Source organism: Dendrobates tinctorius, unplaced genomic scaffold (assembly GCF_039654945.1).
Source record: "Dendrobates tinctorius isolate UK_male_01 unplaced genomic scaffold, ASM3965494v1 ptg000351l, whole genome shotgun sequence".
NCBI classification, from domain to species: Eukaryota; Metazoa; Chordata; class Amphibia; order Anura; family Dendrobatidae; genus Dendrobates; species Dendrobates tinctorius.
The window spans coordinates 1947488-1965514 of record NW_027362017.1 but is presented as its reverse complement, the minus strand read 5'-3'; the positions used below and the strand labels follow the sequence as shown (position 1 = coordinate 1965514).

The 18027-nt window shown below is 47.3% G+C and overlaps 1 protein-coding gene across 1 annotated transcript in view; it reads left to right on the top strand.

Annotated features, from left to right (window-relative positions):
* LOC141075417 (complement C3-like) overlaps positions 1-18027 on the top strand; it is a 122255-nt gene that overhangs the window by 45034 nt on the left and 59194 nt on the right. The window contains exons 14-15 of the mRNA XM_073562450.1: positions 6715-6864; positions 17809-17938. Of these exons, the coding sequence (XP_073418551.1) occupies positions 6715-6864; positions 17809-17938 (280 nt within the window). The remainder of the gene's footprint in view (positions 1-6714; positions 6865-17808; positions 17939-18027) is intronic.

The following is an 18027-nucleotide window of genomic DNA, read 5'->3' as shown; positions in this document are numbered from 1 at the left end:
AATTGTAATGATGAGGTGACTCTGCACATTATCACCCAATCTATACGATAAAGTTGACAAATGAGCTGTAAGACGCAGAAGACACTTTGGAATAATCGGTTTTCTTAAATGTTAGAGATGAGCGGATTGATCCCCAGACGTTTGAGTCTGAATCAAATTTCCTGAAATTTGCTCTTTCACGTGAATTCGAACATTTTGAAATTCGATTCGTGATTCTCAAATTAAAAAAAAAACTTGACTGCCAACATTTTTCATTATGCCCAGCAGCTATGACATCTAGCAGATTATCACACCTTGTACAGTGGTGGTCAGTTCCTGGGACATCACAGATCAGTGGTTCCCTGTGAGGCAGAGTTGTTTTGCATCTCCATCGGGTTAGTCTCTCCTTATTGTAAAGAGTAAGCTCTTATGAGCAGTGGGGTCTACAGGGTCCTCTGTCTCTCTCCTATAGAATATAAGATCTTATGGTCAGAAAGGTTCTCTCTCTCTCACTTTCCTGTAGAGTGTAAGCTCTTATGGTCAGCGAGGTCCTCTCTCTCCTGTAGAGTGTAAGCTCTTATGGTCAGCAGGGTCCTCTCTCCTGTAGAGTGTAAGCTCTTATGGTCAGCGGGGTCCTCTCTCTCCTGTAGAGTGTAAGCTCTTATGATCAGTGGGGTCCTCTCTCTCCTGTAGAGTGTAAGGTCTTATGGTCAGCGAGGTCCTCTCTCTCCTGTAGAGTGTAAGCTCTTATGGTCAGCGGGGTCCTCTCTCTCCTATAGAGTGTAAGCTCTTATGGTCAGCAGGGTCCTCTCTCTCCTGTAGAGTGTAAGCTCTTATGATCAGTGGGGTCCTCTCTCTCCTGTAGAGTGTAAGCTCTTATGATCAGTGGGGTCCTCTCTCTCCTGTAGAGTGTAAGGTCTTATGGTCAGCGGGGTCCTCGCTCTCCTGTAGAGTGTAAGCTCTTATGGTCAGCGGGGTCCTCTCTCTCCTGTAGAGTGTAAGCTCTTATGGTCAGCAGGGTCCTCTCTCTCCTGTAGAGTGTAAGCTCTTATGGTCAGTGGGGTCCTTTCTCTCTCTCTCTCTCTCCTGTAGAGTGTCAGTTCTTATGGTTAGTAGGGTCCTCTCTCCCTCCTGCAGAGTGTAAGCTCTTATGATCTGTGGGGTCCTCTCTCTCCTATAGAGTGTAAGCTCTTATGGTCAGCGGGGTCCTTTCTCTCCTGTAGAGTGTAAGCTCTTATGGTCAGTGGGGTCCTCTCTTTCCTGTAGAGTGTAAGCTTTTAATGGTCAGTGGGGTCCTCTCTCTCCTGTAGAGTGTCAGTTCTTATGGTCAGTGGGGTCCTCTCTCTCTCCTGTAGAGTGTAAGCTCTTATGGTCAGTGGGGTCCTCTCTCTCCTGTAGAGTGTCAGTTCTTATGGTCAGTGGGGTCCTCTCTCTCTCCAGTAGAGTGTAAGCTCTTATGATCAGTGGGGTCCTCTCTCTCCTGTAGAGTGTAAGCTCTTATGGTCAGCGGGGTCCTTTCTCTCTCTCCTGTAGAGTGTAAGCTCTTATGGTCAGCGGCATCCTCTCTCTCTTGTAGGGTGTAAGCTCTTATGGTCAGTGGGGTTCTCTCTCTCCTGTAGAGTGTAAGCTCTTATGGTTAGTTGGGTCCTCTCTCTCCTGTAGAATGTAAACTCGTATGGTCAGTGGGGTCCTCTCTCTCCTGTAGAGTGTAAGCTCTTATGATCAGTGGGGTCCTCTCTTTTCTGTAGAGTGTAAGCTCTTATGGTCAGCAGGGTCCTCGCTCTCATGTAGGGTGTAAGCTCTTATGGTCAGCGGCATCCTTTCTCTCCTGTAGAATGTAAACTCTTATGGTCAGTGGGGTCCTCTCTCTCCTGTTGAGTGTAAGCACTTATGGTCAGTGGGGTCCTCTCTTCTCTGTAGAGTGTAAGCTCTTATGGTCAGCGGGGTCCTCTCTCGCCTGTAGGGTGTAAGCTCTTATGGTCAGCAGGGTCCTCTCTCTCCTGTAGAGTGTAAGCTCTTATGGTCAGCGAGGTCCTCTCTCTCCTGTAGAGTGTAAGCTCTTATGGTCAGTGCAGTCCTCTCTCTCCTGTAGAGTGTAAGCTCTTATGGTCAGCGAGGTCCTCTCTCTCCTGTGGAGTGTAAGCTCTTATGGTCAGCGAGGTCCTCTCTCTCCTGTAGAGTGTAAGCTCTTATGGTCAGCAGGGTCCTCTCTCTCCTGTAGAGTGTAAGCTCTTATGGTCAGCGAGGTCCTCTCTCTCCTGTAGAGTGTAAGCTCTTATGGTCAGCGGGGTCCTCTCTCTCCTGTAGAGTGTAAGCTCTTATGGTCAGCGGGGTCCTCTCTCTCCTGTAGAGTGTAAGCTCTTATGATCAGTGGGGTCCTCTCTCTCCTGTAGAGTGTAAGGTCTTATGGTCAGCGAGGTCCTCTCTCTCCTGTAGAGTGTAAGCTCTTATGGTCAGCGGGGTCCTCTCTCTCCTGTAGAGTGTAAGCTCTTATGGTCAGCAGGGTCCTCTCTCTCCTGTAGAGTGTAAGCTCTTATGATCAGTGGGGTCCTCTCTCTCCTGTAGAGTGTAAGCTCTTATGATCAGTGGGGTCCTCTCTCTCCTGTAGAGTGTAAGGTCTTATGGTCAGCGGGGTCCTCGCTCTCCTGTAGAAAGTAAGCTCTTATGGTCAGCGGGGTCCTCTCTCTCCTGTAGAGTGTAAGCTCTTATGGTCAGCAGGGTCCTCTCTCTCCTGTAGAGTGTAAGCTCTTATGGTCAGTGGGGTCCTTTCTCTCTCTCTCTCTCTCCTGTAGAGTGTCAGTTCTTATGGTTAGTAGGGTCCTCTCTCTCTCCTGTAGAGTGTAAGCTCTTATGATCAGTGGGGTCCTCTCTCTCCTGTAGAGTGTAAGCTCTTATGGTCAGCGGGGTCCTCTCTCTCCTGTAGAGTGTAAGCTCTTATGGTCAGCGGGGTCCTCTCTCTCCTGTAGAGTGTAAGCTCTTATGATCAGTGGGGTCCTCTCTCTCCTGTAGAGTGTAAGGTCTTATGGTCAGCGAGGTCCTCTCTCTCCTGTAGAGTGTAAGCTCTTATGGTCAGCGGGGTCCTCTCTCTCCTGTAGAGTGTAAGCTCTTATGGTCAGCAGGGTCCTCTCTCTCCTGTAGAGTGTAAGCTCTTATGATCAGTGGGGTCCTCTCTCTCCTGTAGAGTGTAAGCTCTTATGATCAGTGGGGTCCTCTCTCCTGTAGAGTGTAAGGTCTTATGGTCAGCGGGGTCCTCGCTCTCCTGTAGAGTGTAAGCTCTTATGATCAGTGGGGTCCTCTCTCCTGTAGAGTGTAAGGTCTTATGGTCAGCGGGGTCCTCGCTCTCCTGTAGAGTGTAAGCTCTTATGGTCAGCAGGGTCCTCTCTCTCCTGTAGAGTGTAAGCTCTTATGGTCAGTGGGGTCCTTTCTCTCTCTCTCTCTCTCCTGTAGAGTGACAGTTCTTATGGTTAGTAGGGTCCTCTCTCCCTCCTGCAGAGTGTAAGCTCTTATGATCAGTGGTGTCCTCTCTCTCCTATAGAGTGTAAGCTCTTATGGTCAGCGGGGTCCTTTCTCTCCTGTAGAGTGTAAGCTCTTATGGTCAGTGGGGTCCTCTCTCTCCTGTAGAGTGTAAGCTTTTATGGTCAGTGGGGTTCTCTCTCTCCTGTAGAGTGTCAGTTCTTATGGTCAGTGGGGTCCTCTCTCTCTCCTGTAGAGTGTAAGCTCTTATGGTCAGTGGGGTCCTCTCTCTCCTGTAGAGTGTCAGTTCTTATGGTCAGTGGGGTCCTCTCTCTCTCCAGTAGAGTGTAAGCTCTTATGATCAGTGGGGTCCTCTCTCTCCTGTAGAGTGTAAGCTCTTATGGTCAGCAGGGTCCTTTCTCTCTCTCCTGTAGAGTGTAAGCTCTTATGGTCAGCGGCATCCTCTCTCTCTTGTAGGGTGTAAGCTCTTATGGTCAGTGGGATCCTCTCTCTCCTGTAGAGGGTAAGCTCTTATGATCAGTGGGGCCCTCTCTCTCTCCTGTAGAGTGTAAGCTCTTATGGTCAGCGGCATCCTCTCTCTCTTGTAGGGTGTAAGCTCTTATGGTCAGTGGGGTTCTCTCTCTCCTGTAGAGTGTAAGCTCTTATGGTTAGTTGGGTCCTCTCTCTCCTGTAGAATGTAAACTCGTATGGTCAGTGGGGTCCTCTCTTTTCTGTAGAGTGTAAGCTCTTATGGTTAGTTGGGTCCTCTCTCTCCTGTAGAGTGTAAGCTCTTATGATCAGTGGGGTCCTCTCTTTTCTGTAGAGTGTAAGCTCTTATGGTCAGCAGGGTCTTCGCTCTCATGTAGGGTGTAAGCTCTTATGGTCAGCGGGGTCCTCTCTCTCCTGTAGGGTGTAAGCTCTTATGGTCAGCGGCATCCTTTCTCTCCTGTAGAATGTAAACTCTTATGGTCAGTGGGGTCCTCTCTCTTCTGTTGAGTGTAAGCACTTATGGTCAGTGGGGTCCTCTCTTCTCTGTAGAGTGTAAGCTCTTATGGTCAGTGGGGTCCTCTCTCTTCTGTTGAGTGTAAGCTCTTATGGTCAGCGGCATCCTCTCTCTCTTGTAGGGTGTAAGCTCTTATGGTCAGTGGGGTTCTCTCTCTCCTGTAGAGTGTAAGCTCTTATGGTTAGTTGGGTCCTCTCTCTCCTGTAGAATGTAAACTCGTATGGTCAGTGGGGTCCTCTCTTTTCTGTAGAGTGTAAGCTCTTATGGTTAGTTGGGTCCTCTCTCTCCTGTAGAGTGTAAGCTCTTATGGTCAGCGGCATCCTCTCTCTCTTGTAGGGTGTAAGCTCTTATGGTCAGTGGGGTTCTCTCTCTCCTGTAGAGTGTAAGCTCTTATGGTTAGTTGGGTCCTCTCTCTCCTGTAGAATGTAAACTCGTATGGTCAGTGGGGTCCTCTCTTTTCTGTAGAGTGTAAGCTCTTATGGTCATAGAATCATAGAATCATAGAATCATAGAATCGTAGAGTTGGAAGGGACCTCCTGGGCCATCTGGTCCAACCCCCTGCTAAAAGCAGGATTCGCTAAATCATCCCAGTCAGATGTCTGTCCAGCCTCTGTTTGAAGACTACCATTGAAGGAGAACTCACCACTTCTCGTGGCAGCCTGTTCCACTCATTGATCACTCTAACTGTCAAAAAGTTTTTTCTAATATCTAATCTGTGTCTCCTCCCATTCAGTTTCATCCCATTGCTCCTAGTCTTTCCTTGTGAAAATGAGAATAAAGTTGAGCCTTCTACAATGTGACAGCCCTTTAGATATTTGTAGACAGCTATTAAGTCTCCTCTCAGTCTTCTCTTTTGCAAACTAAACATTCCCAAATCCTGCAACCTTTCCTCATAAGACAGGGTTTGCAGACCGGTCACCATTCTGGTCGCTCTTTTCTGAACTTGCTCCAGTTTGATGATGTCTTTTTTAAAATGTGGTGCCCAAAACTGGACACAATATTCCAGATGAGGTCTGACCAAAGAGGAGTAGAGGGAAATAATGACTTCACGTGATCTAGACTGTATGCTTCTGTTAATACATCCTAGAATTGCATTTGCCTTTTTTGCTGCTGCATCACACTGTTGACTCATATTCAGTCTGTGATCTATTAGTATACCCAAGTCTTTTTCACATGTGCTGTCACTTAGCTCTATTCTATGGTCAGCAGGGTCCTCGCTCTCATGTAGGGTGTAAGCTCTTATGGTCAGCGGGGTCCTCTCTCTCCTGTAGGGTGTAAGCTCTTTTGGTCAGCGGCATCCTTTCTCTCCTGTAGAATGTAAACTCTTATGGTCAGTGGGGTCCTCTCTCTTCTGTTGAGTGTAAGCACTTATGGTCAGTGGGGTCCTCTCTTCTCTGTAGAGTGTAAGCTCTTATGGTCAGCAGGGTCCTCTCTCGCCTGTAGGGTGTAAGCTCTTATGGTCAGCAGGGTCCTCTCTCTCCTGTAGAGTGTAAGCACTTATGGTCAGCGGGGTCATCTCTCTCCTGTAGAGTGTAAGCTCTTATGGTCAGCGGGGTCCTCTCTCTCCTGTAGGGTGTAAGCTCTTATGGTCAGCAGGGTCCTCTCTCTCCTGTAGAGTGAAAGCACTTATGGTCAGCAGGGTCATCTCTCTCCTGTAGAGTGTAAGCTCTTATGGTCAGCGGGGTCCTCTCCTGTAGGGTGTAAACTCTTATGGTCAGCAGGGTCCTCTCTCCTGTAGAGTGTAAGCTCTTATGGTCAACGGGGTCCTTTCTCTCTCTCCTGTAGAGTGTAAGCTCTTATGGTCAGTGGGGTCCTCTCTCTCTCTCCCCTGTAGAGTGTAAGCTCTTATTATATGCGGGGATATCTCTCGTTCTCTCTCCTCTCCCCCACATATATTTTCTGAACACTCACAAGCTTTACAGTTTTGAGATTCGTGCACATTTACTTGCTGCGAATCTAATTTATTTATTTTTTTTTGGGGGGGGGAATACCAATTTCAAAAGATCCGCTCGTCTCTACAATAAATATATCATCATATTCCTTCAAGTCTCATGGGGAGTCTAATCGGAGCTGAATCAGCATTTGTGCTGAAGTTTTGGACTGTTATTGAAAAATATATACAAAACTCACTTGTGATGGTAACGATCAGGCAAAAACAAAGGAGAATAAAATAAGAATTCAATATTTAGAATTATCGAATGTTAGATTAAAGGCGTTTCCCTGTATGAACAACGTATGGTCATTGTACTATTCTCATAAATGTGTTTATCTCTACACAGCTGGAGCTAAAAGCGAGCGAAACAAAAGCCAAACCTGGAGAACAAATCAAATTTACACTGAGAGCTGATTACAATTCTAGCGTTGGACTTGTAGCGGTGGATAAAGCTGTCTATGTATTGAGTAACAAATATAAGATGACTCAGAGCAAGGTGAATTATTAATATTATCATCAATTGTGTTGTTACTTTATATACCTGATGCCACAGTATTCAGGGTGTTATAGGGGTGTTACATAGGAGAAACAGAAATATTTATCTACATAACAGCAAGTACTGTACAAAAAACCATAATCTTACTGATTGGCAGACTGGGAGTGAGGAGCCAGCTCCGCCCCTGAGGAAATAAGACTACAAAGGAAAGAGGCAGCAGGTAATGGTAGAAACTGCTTTTACTGCTGTTTATTGGTTAGTGTATGGTGTCAACATTTTTGGAGAAAGGTGGATTTTGAAGGTTTGAGGAGGCAAGTCCCATAGTATTGGATAATTTCGGGAGGAAACTTGTAGACTATGATGTGCGTGGAATAGAAAAGAAGGTCTAACAAGAAATATTGATTATGTGTGTGGAGGTATTGTTAGATTATTATGTAGATGTATGGAAGGAACAAGATGTGGACCAGATATTATGTGTAGAGTGGAATGGTGTGGACACAGGTGGTACATTATAAATTACCCGGGGAGGAATACATATTGGGATATTAGGGTAGAGATGTATGGAGGTGGCAGTCTGTAGAGCGAAGAAATCACTTATGGCCTGTAGATAACCTGTGGAGATGTACTAGAGGGTTTCTCAGAGATTTACAAGGGGAAAGGTATCGGGGACTTTGGTAAGAGATGTAAGGAACAATAAGTTATGGACTGGAGTTTGTGTTGGGTGGTGGATGAAGATTAAGTCTGATGTATGGAGAGAACAGATTATGTCCTGGAGATTATATGGGGAATTGTAGAGAGATATGTTTGAGGGAGAATGGTCTTGGATTGTAAATTATGTGTGGAAAATGTGACAAAAATTGATGAAATGTACAATTGGTGGAGGAAGGTTAAACATGATGGGCCAAGGTCTTTTTTCAACCTATGGAACTATGGAACTATTTAAAATTTGGCTAAAGATATATGGACAGGACAGGATATTATTGTGGGAAAGCAAGAGGAGTGTCCGTCAGCGATGTATGGATAAAACAGGTTATAGATTGGAAAGTCTATGCGGGGAGGTAGTGGGAGATTAGATCAGAGATATATGGGAGCAGACCTTATAGACTGGATATGATGTGGGGTGAGGTAGCAGGTGATGTACCGAGGGGCAGAATATACAGAAGGAAATCACTGGAGATTATGTCACAATAATAAGAAATGGGATAGGATGTGGTCTACAGATTATATGTGGAGTGCTGGGAAGTGTTACAAGATTAGGTCACAGGTGTACGGAGGAGACTGGTTTTTCGATAGGACGTATTGGGAAATAAGGATTGAGATATGCAGATGATACAGATGTGTGGTGATGGTGAGGTGTCGTGAGAGTTCATAAGAGAAGTAAGGAGCAATAAATTAATGGACTAAAGTTTTTGATGGGAGGTGTTAGATTAGGTGCAAATAATCTAGGAGACAGGATATGGGCTGGAGATTATATTGCGAAGAAGAGTTTTATGACATTAGGTCACAGAAGAATGGGGGAGGGGGCTGGTTTTGGACTGGAGATTACATGTGGGAGGTATTGGGAGATTTGCATTGATAAATATCGAGGGGCAGATAGTGCACTACCATTTATTTCATTACCAGCATTTTTTAGTAGGTGATGAGGAGGGCCAAGGCGAGGGTTAGACAGGATAGCTTGCCTAGGGCGCTACTTCCTGCTTACACGAGGTGGGTACATTTTGGAAAAAAGATTGTTGAATGTCTGCGGTCACCAGAATTCTTACTGCGGCCACAGACATTCAGCACAGTGACGGCTGGGGCGCAGGCACACAGGGGAGCAGTGTCAGTCACTGACACCAATCATCCCTCTCTCTGCCTTCGCTCTGGCTATTTATCCTTAGACGCACTCAATTGTATTCGCATCTGTCAGACGTGAATGTAATTGCTGCGGGCGCCGCCCAAGACAGGAGCAAAGGAGCTGTAATCTCCCCTGCTCTGCTGGGATGTCCAGCAAGATGCAGTGAACTTCCTGCCTGTGCCTTGATGGGGAAGGTGCACTCAGGGGATGCTCGATGGTGCAGTGACATCATTGCGCCATCCATCATTCACTGCCACACTTCACAGAAGAGTAGATGGTGGACGGGAGTCGGGATTATGTGAGTATTATATTACTGTGCAGGGGGGGCACAAAATGAGGGGCTGTGCAGATGAGACAAGGGGGATAAAATGAGGGGCTGTGCAGATGAGAGAAGGGGGATAAAATGAGGGGCTGTGCAGATGAGACAAGGGGGATAAAATGAGGAGCTGTGCAGATGGGGGGATAAAATGAAGGGAGGGTCTTTGCTGATGGGGAATAAAATGAGGGGTTGTGTAGATGGGGGAATAAAATGAGAGGCTGTGCAGATGGGGTGAATTGAAATGAGGGGATGGGCTGTGCTGATAGGAGGGAATATGATGAGGGCCTTTGCAGATGGGGGAATAAAATGAGGGGTTGTGCTGATTGGGACAATTAAAATGAGGGCAGGGGCTGTGCAGATTGTAGAAATAAAATAAGTGTCTCTGCAGGTGGAGGGAACTAAACTGATGTGCTGATGAGGGAAGGGGAATAAACTGAGGGGCTGTGCTGATGAGGGAATTTACAGGGGCTTTGCAGGGGGGAATTAAAATGAGGGGCTGTGCTAATGGGAGAAATAAACTGAGGGGCTTTACAGAGGTGAAATAAAATAAGAGGCTGTGCAGATGGTGGGAATAAAATGATGGTCTGTGCAGATGATAGGGAATAAACTAAGGGGCTGTGCAGATGTTGGGAATAAAATGAGGGATTGTGAAGAGGTGGGAATAAAATGAGGGGCTGTGCAGATAGGGGGAATAAACTAAGGCTGCGCAAATGAAATGGAAGCACAATATGTAGAGGGTTTTAGCATGGCGGGAGGACAGTGTGGAGATATAGAAAGTGTAATGGAAAATCTCTGTAAGGGGGTGGCATTGCTATGGACAGTAGAGACAAGCTGCCCTTTTAAGAGACAGCACCCTCTTGGTTAGATCAGTGGGACATTCTGCACTTCCCTGCTGTAAAGACTGTTTTGGTTTCATCTGCCTGACTACAGAGGGGAGGAGCTGCATTTCTGGTGGGAGAAGAGGAGATTTCTGCAGGAAGCAGACGGGCCTGCCTGAGCTGTAAGGAAAAAGAATGTTTAGCCTGAGACTGTGACTTTGTAAACTATTCTGGGGATTAAAACGTGGCTTTCCTGCCTTGCTGCCAGAAGCCACGAAGAAAAGACAAGGAACAGGCTTGGAATCTTCACACAAGGACAAGGCCACGCTGCACAGAGCTTCCAGGGAGGCACATCATCTTGCTGAGAACTGCAGGGGGCCCCCAGGAAGGAACTTAAGTAGCAACTTTACCGTGAGTGTTAACCCCGTGTGCGCACATGTTTAGGGCTTAGGATAGGCTGCAATAGACAGAGCATGGTAGCCGTGCGGCTGGTGTAGCCAGTCAGGCTATAGTTAGAGGAGCAGCACACTGTACTTAATTGTACTGTTTTGCCTTTTGCAAAATACACTGATCTGTAATAGTTGGTGCACCAAGACATTTCTATGGCCCAGCTAGAGAATATCACTTTTGTAAATTGTTTTGTCATTGCATACCCCTGTTTACACGTTCCTAACACTGCATTCCTTGCCTGTAATTAAATTAACTCTTTGTTACTTGCGTCTCATCTTGTGTACCGTAGTCTCCCTGCATTGTGGTGGCCCCCGGCCATCGCTTCAAGTGGCACTGCGAGCAGGGTGACTATCACTAAGATGCAGGCAGAAGGCGGCAAGAATGCTAGTGTTAGTGGGGATGCTGTGGGCAATGGTGGAACCCCAGCAAGGACACTCCCTATGGGCACCATATTTAGTGTGCTTTCGAAATTTGATGGCAATAATATGCCCCTGTCTGATTGGGTGTCCCGGCTGCAAAGCACCCTGAAGATTTATAACATCAGCACAGACCTTGAAGTGGACATTGTGTTGACTGCCTTGGAGGGAGAGGCCCGTAAAAATGTCTGTCTACAGCCAGAGCTCACTCGTAGTACCCTGAAGGAGCTAATGAAATTCCTGGAAGAGATCTACGGCGAGACTGCTAGCGCGGGACACCTCTGCGCCAAATTTTTCTCTAGACTGCAGCAGGAAGAAGAAGGGATCTCTTAGTATGCGACAGCACTGCAAAAAGTGTTGGCAGAAGTGCAAAGGAAAGAGATGGATGGGCTTGGTGGCGTGGGCTCCACAGACCGGATACTCCGGGAACAATTCATTCTGGGACTGCATAGCACATCCTTGAGGAGAGCGCTGTCAGAATGGGTCGTGTAGATCTAACTCTTTCATTCCGTCAAATCCTGGCAGAAGCAGTGAAGCCCGAAGCAAGGAAGACAGTTACGCGTCTGGTGTGATGCATGTCTAGGGTGCAAATACCAGTGGAGACCCAAATCATCAGGAGGCGCTGGTCCAGGTAGTGCACGACTTGCAGCAGTCTCTTGTCAGTATGCAAGCTATATTAACCCGGATGGAGCAAAGAATGGGAGAACAACAGTCTGACTCAACGCACTCATATAACCATCCTTCGGCCCGACCTTTAAGGGGGCAGTGGGTGCAAGCTTCCCCCCACCAGGCATCAGAGGCACGAAGACAGGCTCGGGGTGTCCCTCGGCGAAGAGGAGGCATCCAATGCTGGGAATGTGGAGGACAAGGGCACCTTGCCAGGGACTGCCGGAATTATGCTCAAAGCCAGCAACAGCCGGCATTAAACTACCGACCCCCGCTGTAACGCGGCACTCTGTGGGAGAAGCAAGAAGAGAGGCCGCTCCTTATCATAATGAACACTTGATTGCTGGGAGTCCCATCCTGCGTGCTGAATTTGAGGGCGTTCCAGTGGATTGCTTGATAGATACCAGTTCACAAGTAACAACGATGCCAGAATCATATTTAAAACAGCATTTTCAGGCCCTGGCTAAGCCAGAGGAGACATTGATCTGGTTGTTTGCTGCCAATCAACACCCAATCCCGGTCACAGGGGTTGTGTGGATGAATATTCGAAACTGTTATCAAGAAGTAGGAAAGAAAGGGATCCTGCTCGTCCCTGAGCCCATCAAAGAAGATGTGCCTGTAGTACTGGGAATGAATATCCTACGAGAACTCGATTAGATAATGTTCACCAAACAAGGACCCAGTTACTGGGAGAAGGTTGCCACACACAAGCCTACTCAAGAAGCCTTTCAGCAATTGATCCGTGTCTCTAGGACGCAGAAGAGTGTGCTGTCTTATCAGGCAGTAGGGGTCATCAGGGCCCCTGGGAAGGAGTCTGTAATCCTGCCTCCCGAGCGAGAAAGTATATTACACCTTAAAGTGGGGACTCATCGCAACCTTGATGGGCTGGAGGTGATAGTTCAGCCTGTGGTAGGCAGAGGAGCAGACCAAGAAGTCATGATAGCTCGTATGATAGCTGTGGTCCAGCGAGGACACGTCCCCATAAGAGCTTTGAACGTGGGCCCCGGGGAAGTCACCTTGCCACGAAGGACACATCTGGCCCGGGTGTACCTACACAAGGGCGAAGTGGTGAGTCAAAAAGAGATGTCATTATTGCCGATCCAAGGTGTGGAGTGGACCCTGGCAGTCACTGCGGGGCCCGAAGAGAAGCCATCCCCAGAGTGGAATGGGCGAATCATCCTTGACCAAATGGAAGTGGATGTGAAGGCTCTTGGCCTTGAGCGTGTGCGGGTGATAGAAGCTATGCTGTGGGAAAATCAGGCTGCATTCGCCCATCACGCCAAAGATTTTGGTTGCACCGAAGCGATCACACACGAGATACCGACCGGGGGTGCTCGTGCAATTCGAGAACGATACCGGCAAATCCCACCCAAGAATTTCCAACAGGTGAAGACAATTCTGAGGCAGATGCTGGATTCAGGAGTAGTGCAGAGTAGTCAGAGCCCTTGGGTGGCACTGGTGGTGCTCGTCAAGAAGGATGGGACCATCCAGTTCTGTGTAGATTACAGGAAACTCAATGCTTGCACTGTGCGAGACTCATATACGTTACCCCGCATCGAGGAATCCTTGACAGCGTTAGGGAAAGCCAAGTACTTCTCCACCTTGGACCTAGCGAGCAAGTGGCCGTGGTCGAGAAAGACAAGGAAAAAAACTGCCTTCATTCTCCCTATGGGATTGTTTGAGTTTAACCGGATGCCCTTCGGCCTCTCCAATGCTCCAGGCACGTTTCAACGGCTGATGGAAAAGTGTTTGGGAGACTTAAACTTTGAGGCTACCCTGATCTACCTGGATGACATCCTTGTGTTCTCTGCCTCGTACGAAGACCATCTTGCCCGGCTTGGACAGGTACTCGGAAGATTGCGGGCTCATAACCTGAAGGTGAAGCCAAAGAAGTGCCACCTCTTCAATAGAGAGATCGAGTACCTGGGCCACATAGTGTCACAATACGGAGTTCTGCCTTCACCACAAAAAGTGTCTGCTATCCAGAAGTGGCCAGTCCCTCTCACCGTGTGGGAACTCCAGACCTTCCTTGGAATCGTCGGGTACTACCGACGGTTTGTTAAAGATTTCGCAAAGGTGGCGGGTCCTCTGAATGAACTGCTGAGGGGAACCGCCGGAGTACCGAAGGCCCAGTGCATCCCCTGGGACCAAAGGCGAGATGAAGCCTTCCAGGCTATAAAGAATGCTCTTACTTCAGCCCCGATTTTGGCCTACGCAGATTTCGATCAACCGTTCCTGTTGTACACAGACGGTAGCCTTCGTGGACTCGGTGCAGTACTTTCCCAAATACAGGATGGACATGAGAGAGTTATCGGGTATGCCAGTAAGTCCCTGCGAGACAGTGAAAGCAACCCCCATAATTACAGCTCTTTCCGGTTAGAGCTCCTGGCCCTCATGTGGGCCAAGACAGAGAAGTTTGCGGGCTTCCTGGCCGGAACCAAGATTCAAGTTCGAACGGACAATAATCCACTGGCCCACCTTGAGAATGCTAAATTGGGGGCCTTAGAACAACGGTGGGTAGCTCGCCTGGCCAAGTTTGACTTTACCATCCGTTATCGCTCTGCTACTGAAAATGCAAATGCCAATGGCCTGTCACGAATGACAGTGGAATCTCCAGTGGGGGATCTTGATGAACAACTTGAAGAGGAAGAAACCCCAGACTTCCGTAAGTTCAAGACCCCAGTGGTTGCAGTGCAGTCGAGTAGGGGGGCCTGCGCACTACCCCGATCTCTGGGGAGAACCAATGAAGAGTGGGGAAATGTTCAAGATAAAGACGGAGGGCTGAGACAGATGAAATGCTGGGTAGCGCAGAAGCAGAAGCCAGGCAAACAAGAGAGAGTCTGAATGCTGAGATGAAGAGTGTCTTACACCAGTGGGATAGGCTGGAGGTGCAAGAATCGGTGCTATATCGCAAGAGGCAACAGCCGAAAGATACTGAAGTAAGGTAGCAGGTGGTCATCCCAGGAGGAATGGCCCAAGAAGTGGCTAAAGATGCCCACGAATTCGGAGCCCACTTCGGGTCCACAAAGACCTACCAGTGGTTACAGCGGTACGTGTACTGCCCACCGGTTGGAGTCCATGGTAGAAGAGGTTTGCCGGCAATGTCGGGTATGCGACCTCATTAAGTGTACTGAACAAAGGGCTCCCATCCAGACCATAAATACTAAGGAACCACTAGAAGTCTTGATGATCGACTATCTCCTCGTGGGACACTTAGCCCGGGGGCAACAGTACTGTTTGGTGATGACCGACCATTTGATCAAGTTCGCGGTAGTCACCCAGACTAGAGATTAGACTGCCGAGTCGGCGGCATGGGCCATCTTTCAGGACTTCATCCGAGTGTATGGGTGCCCAAAGCGCATCCACTCTGACGAAGGTGCATGTTTCCAAGGCAAGGTGATGGAAGAACTGTACCGTTTGTATGGCATCAAGCGGTCCCGGACCACCCCTTACCATCCTCAATGCAACGCAGCATGTGAACGCTTCAACCAGACCTTACTTCAAATGCTGAGGAGTGAGGACGTTGGAAGAGGACAAGAAAGCATGCTGGACAGATTTCCTGCCAAAGTTGGTCTGGACCTACAACAATCGGGTTCATTCCACCACGGGTTACAAGCCCTATCTGCTGCTGCTTGGAAGAGCTGGATGAGAGATCATTGAATTGGAGTTGGAACAGCCAGAGGAGCTGATGGAGCGAAACGTCACTTCATGGGTGAAAGAGCATCGGAAACTACTGTAAACAATACAGAGGTTGGTGGGTCAGCAGCTACAGGAGAAAGAACATACAGGCCATAAACCTATTCAAGAGATACCGCTCCAGCCCGGGGACCGAGTATTAGTCAGGGAGAAACGCCCCAAGGGTAAACTAAGTGAGAGATGAGAAGTACAGCCTTACAAAGTCATCGAGCGAGTGTATGCTGACGGTCCGGTCTACAAGGTGCAGGTTGAGAATGGGGCATCCGCCCCTAGAGTGCTCCACAGGAATATGCTACGGCCATGCCGGTCCGAGGCCCATCCTGTACCAGTGCCATTTGAGGGTGATGCTCCACCTCCTGAACCTGTCTTGCCTGCTGATGAAATCAATGATGAATGATTGATCGGCCCTGACACCGTGGGGGGCCCTCAGCCGGACAGAGATGGTAATCTTCTGGAGGTACCACTTCTGCTATGTGACGATGAGTCCAGACAAGAGCCTACTACAACTCCTGCAGCAAGTATTCCTCTGGAGGATAGTCAAGACATCCAGAGATCCAGAGGCCTACTGCAGGGGTTCCACCAGCCCGATACATAGAACAGTGATCTCTGTCTGTTTCTCCGCTTGTGTTTTGTCCCCTATAGGTGCTGTTCCGCATTGCAAGTGTCTCTGTTCCACTGTAACCTTGATGCTGTGATGGTTGAGGACAACAATCTTTAAGTAGGGAGGCATGTAAGGGGGTGGCATTGCTATGAACAGTAGAGACAAGCTGCCCCTTTAAGAGACAGCACCCCCTTGGTTAGATCAGTGGGACATTCTGCACTTCCCTGCTGTAAAGGCTGTTTTGGTTTCATCTGCTTGACTACAGAGGGGGGAAGAGGAGATTTCTGCAGGAAGCAGATGGGCATGCCTGAGCTGTGAGGAAAAAGAATGTTTAGCCTAAGATTATGACTTTGTAAACTATCCTGGGCATTAAAAGGTGGCTTTCCTACCTTGCTGCCAGCAGCCACGAAGAAAAGACAAAAAAGGAACAGGCTTGGAATCTTCACACAAGGACAAGACCACTTTGCACAGAGGTTCCAGGGAGGATGTCGCATCATCTTGCAGAGAACTGCAGGGGGCTCCCAGGAAGGAACTTAGATACCAACTTTACCGTGAGTGTTAACCCTGTGTGCGCACATGTTTAGGGCTTAGGATAGGCTGCAATAGACAGAGCATGGTAGCCGTGCGGCTGGAGTAGCCAGTCAGGCTATAGTTTGAGGAGCAGCACACTGTACTTTATTGTATTGTTTTTCCTTTTGCAAAATACACTGAACTGTAATAGTTGGTGCACCGTGCCATTTGTACGGCCCAGCTAGAGAATATCAATTTTGTAGATTGTTTTATGTCATTGCATATCCCTGTTTACACTTTCCTAACACTGCATTGCTTGCCTGTAAATAAATTAACTCTTTGTTACTTGCATCTCATCTGGTGTACCGTAGTCTCCCTGCATTGTGGTGGCCCCTGGCCATCGCTTCATCTCATAACTATCCTTGGGTTCTATATTTAAAATATAGGACGACAGGGAAGAATATCGCTGTTCTTTCCCTGTATTGTGTAAATGGTCGGCAAACAATGATTGATTCTGTATGACATACAGTAATCCTTTATAAGTATAATAATCCCTTCATTCAAAATAACCTATAGAATTAAAAGAGTTCAAGAAGAAATTCTAAAAATGTATTAACTCCTTCAAGACGGAGCCCTTTTTCGTTTTTTGTTCCCCTTCTTCCCAGAGATATAACTTTTTATTTTTCAGTCAATATGGCCGTGTGGGGGCTTGTTTTTTGCGGGAAGAGTTGTACTTTTGAACAACACCACTGGTTTTACCATATCATGTAATCAAAAAGGGGGAAAAAAAAATTCCAAGTGCGGTGAAATTGCAAAAAAAGTGCAATTCCTTAACTGTTTTTTGGATTTTTCTTTACCATGTTCACTAAATGCTAAAACTGACCTGCCATTATGATTCTACGGGTCATTATGAGTTCGTAGACACCAAACATGTCTAGGTTCTTTTTTTATTTAAGAGGTGAAAAAAAAAATCCAAAGTTTGTTTAAAAAAAATTGCATCATTTTCCAAGACCCGTAGCGTCTCCATTTTTCATCATCTCAGGTTGGGTGAGGGCTTTTTTTTTGCCCACCGAGCTGACGTTTTTAATGATACCCTTTTGGTGGAGATACAATCTTTTGGTCACCCGTTATTGCATTTTAATGCATTGTCACGGCGACCAAAAAAAGGTAATTCTGGCGTTTTTAACTTTTTTCTTGTTACGCCGTTTAGTGATACGGTTAATCCTTTTTTTATTGATAGATCGGGCAATTCTGAAAGTGGCAATACCAAATATGTGTATGATTGATTTTTTTGATTGTTTGATTTTAAATTGGCTAAAAGGGGGGTGATTTGAACTTTTATATGAAGACCTACAGTAGGTTTTCTCAACATTCAGTCTTTATCTGGGGAGAGACCTAGCTGCAAGTGCTCAGTTTCCTTGCAGTGCCTCAACAGGTGAAATGAAGTATTACATGGTGTCTCATAAAAGCAGTGGTCTGCCCACGAATTGCAATAAAATCCCAAATTCTCCAGCATCTGGTGTAAACAGCAGGATAGTAGCTGGAGCCATAGACAACCTTATATGAAGCCCTCAGTTCTCACCTTCCAGAGAGATTTTCTAAGTTGCAGATAACTCTTATTTGTCTTTCAGGTCTGGAACATTGTTGAGAATTCTGATATAGGCTGCTCTCCTGGAGGCGGCGCTAACAGTATGAGGGTCTTCTATGATGCTGGGCTCGCGGTACAGACTAATTTCAGACTGAGCACTGAGCAGAGAAGAGGTAAGGGGTTATGTACCTCATGGTTAGTTCAGCCTAAGGGCTCATTCATATCTGTTGTTTTCTCTTATGAGTTTCATCAGTGTTTATGA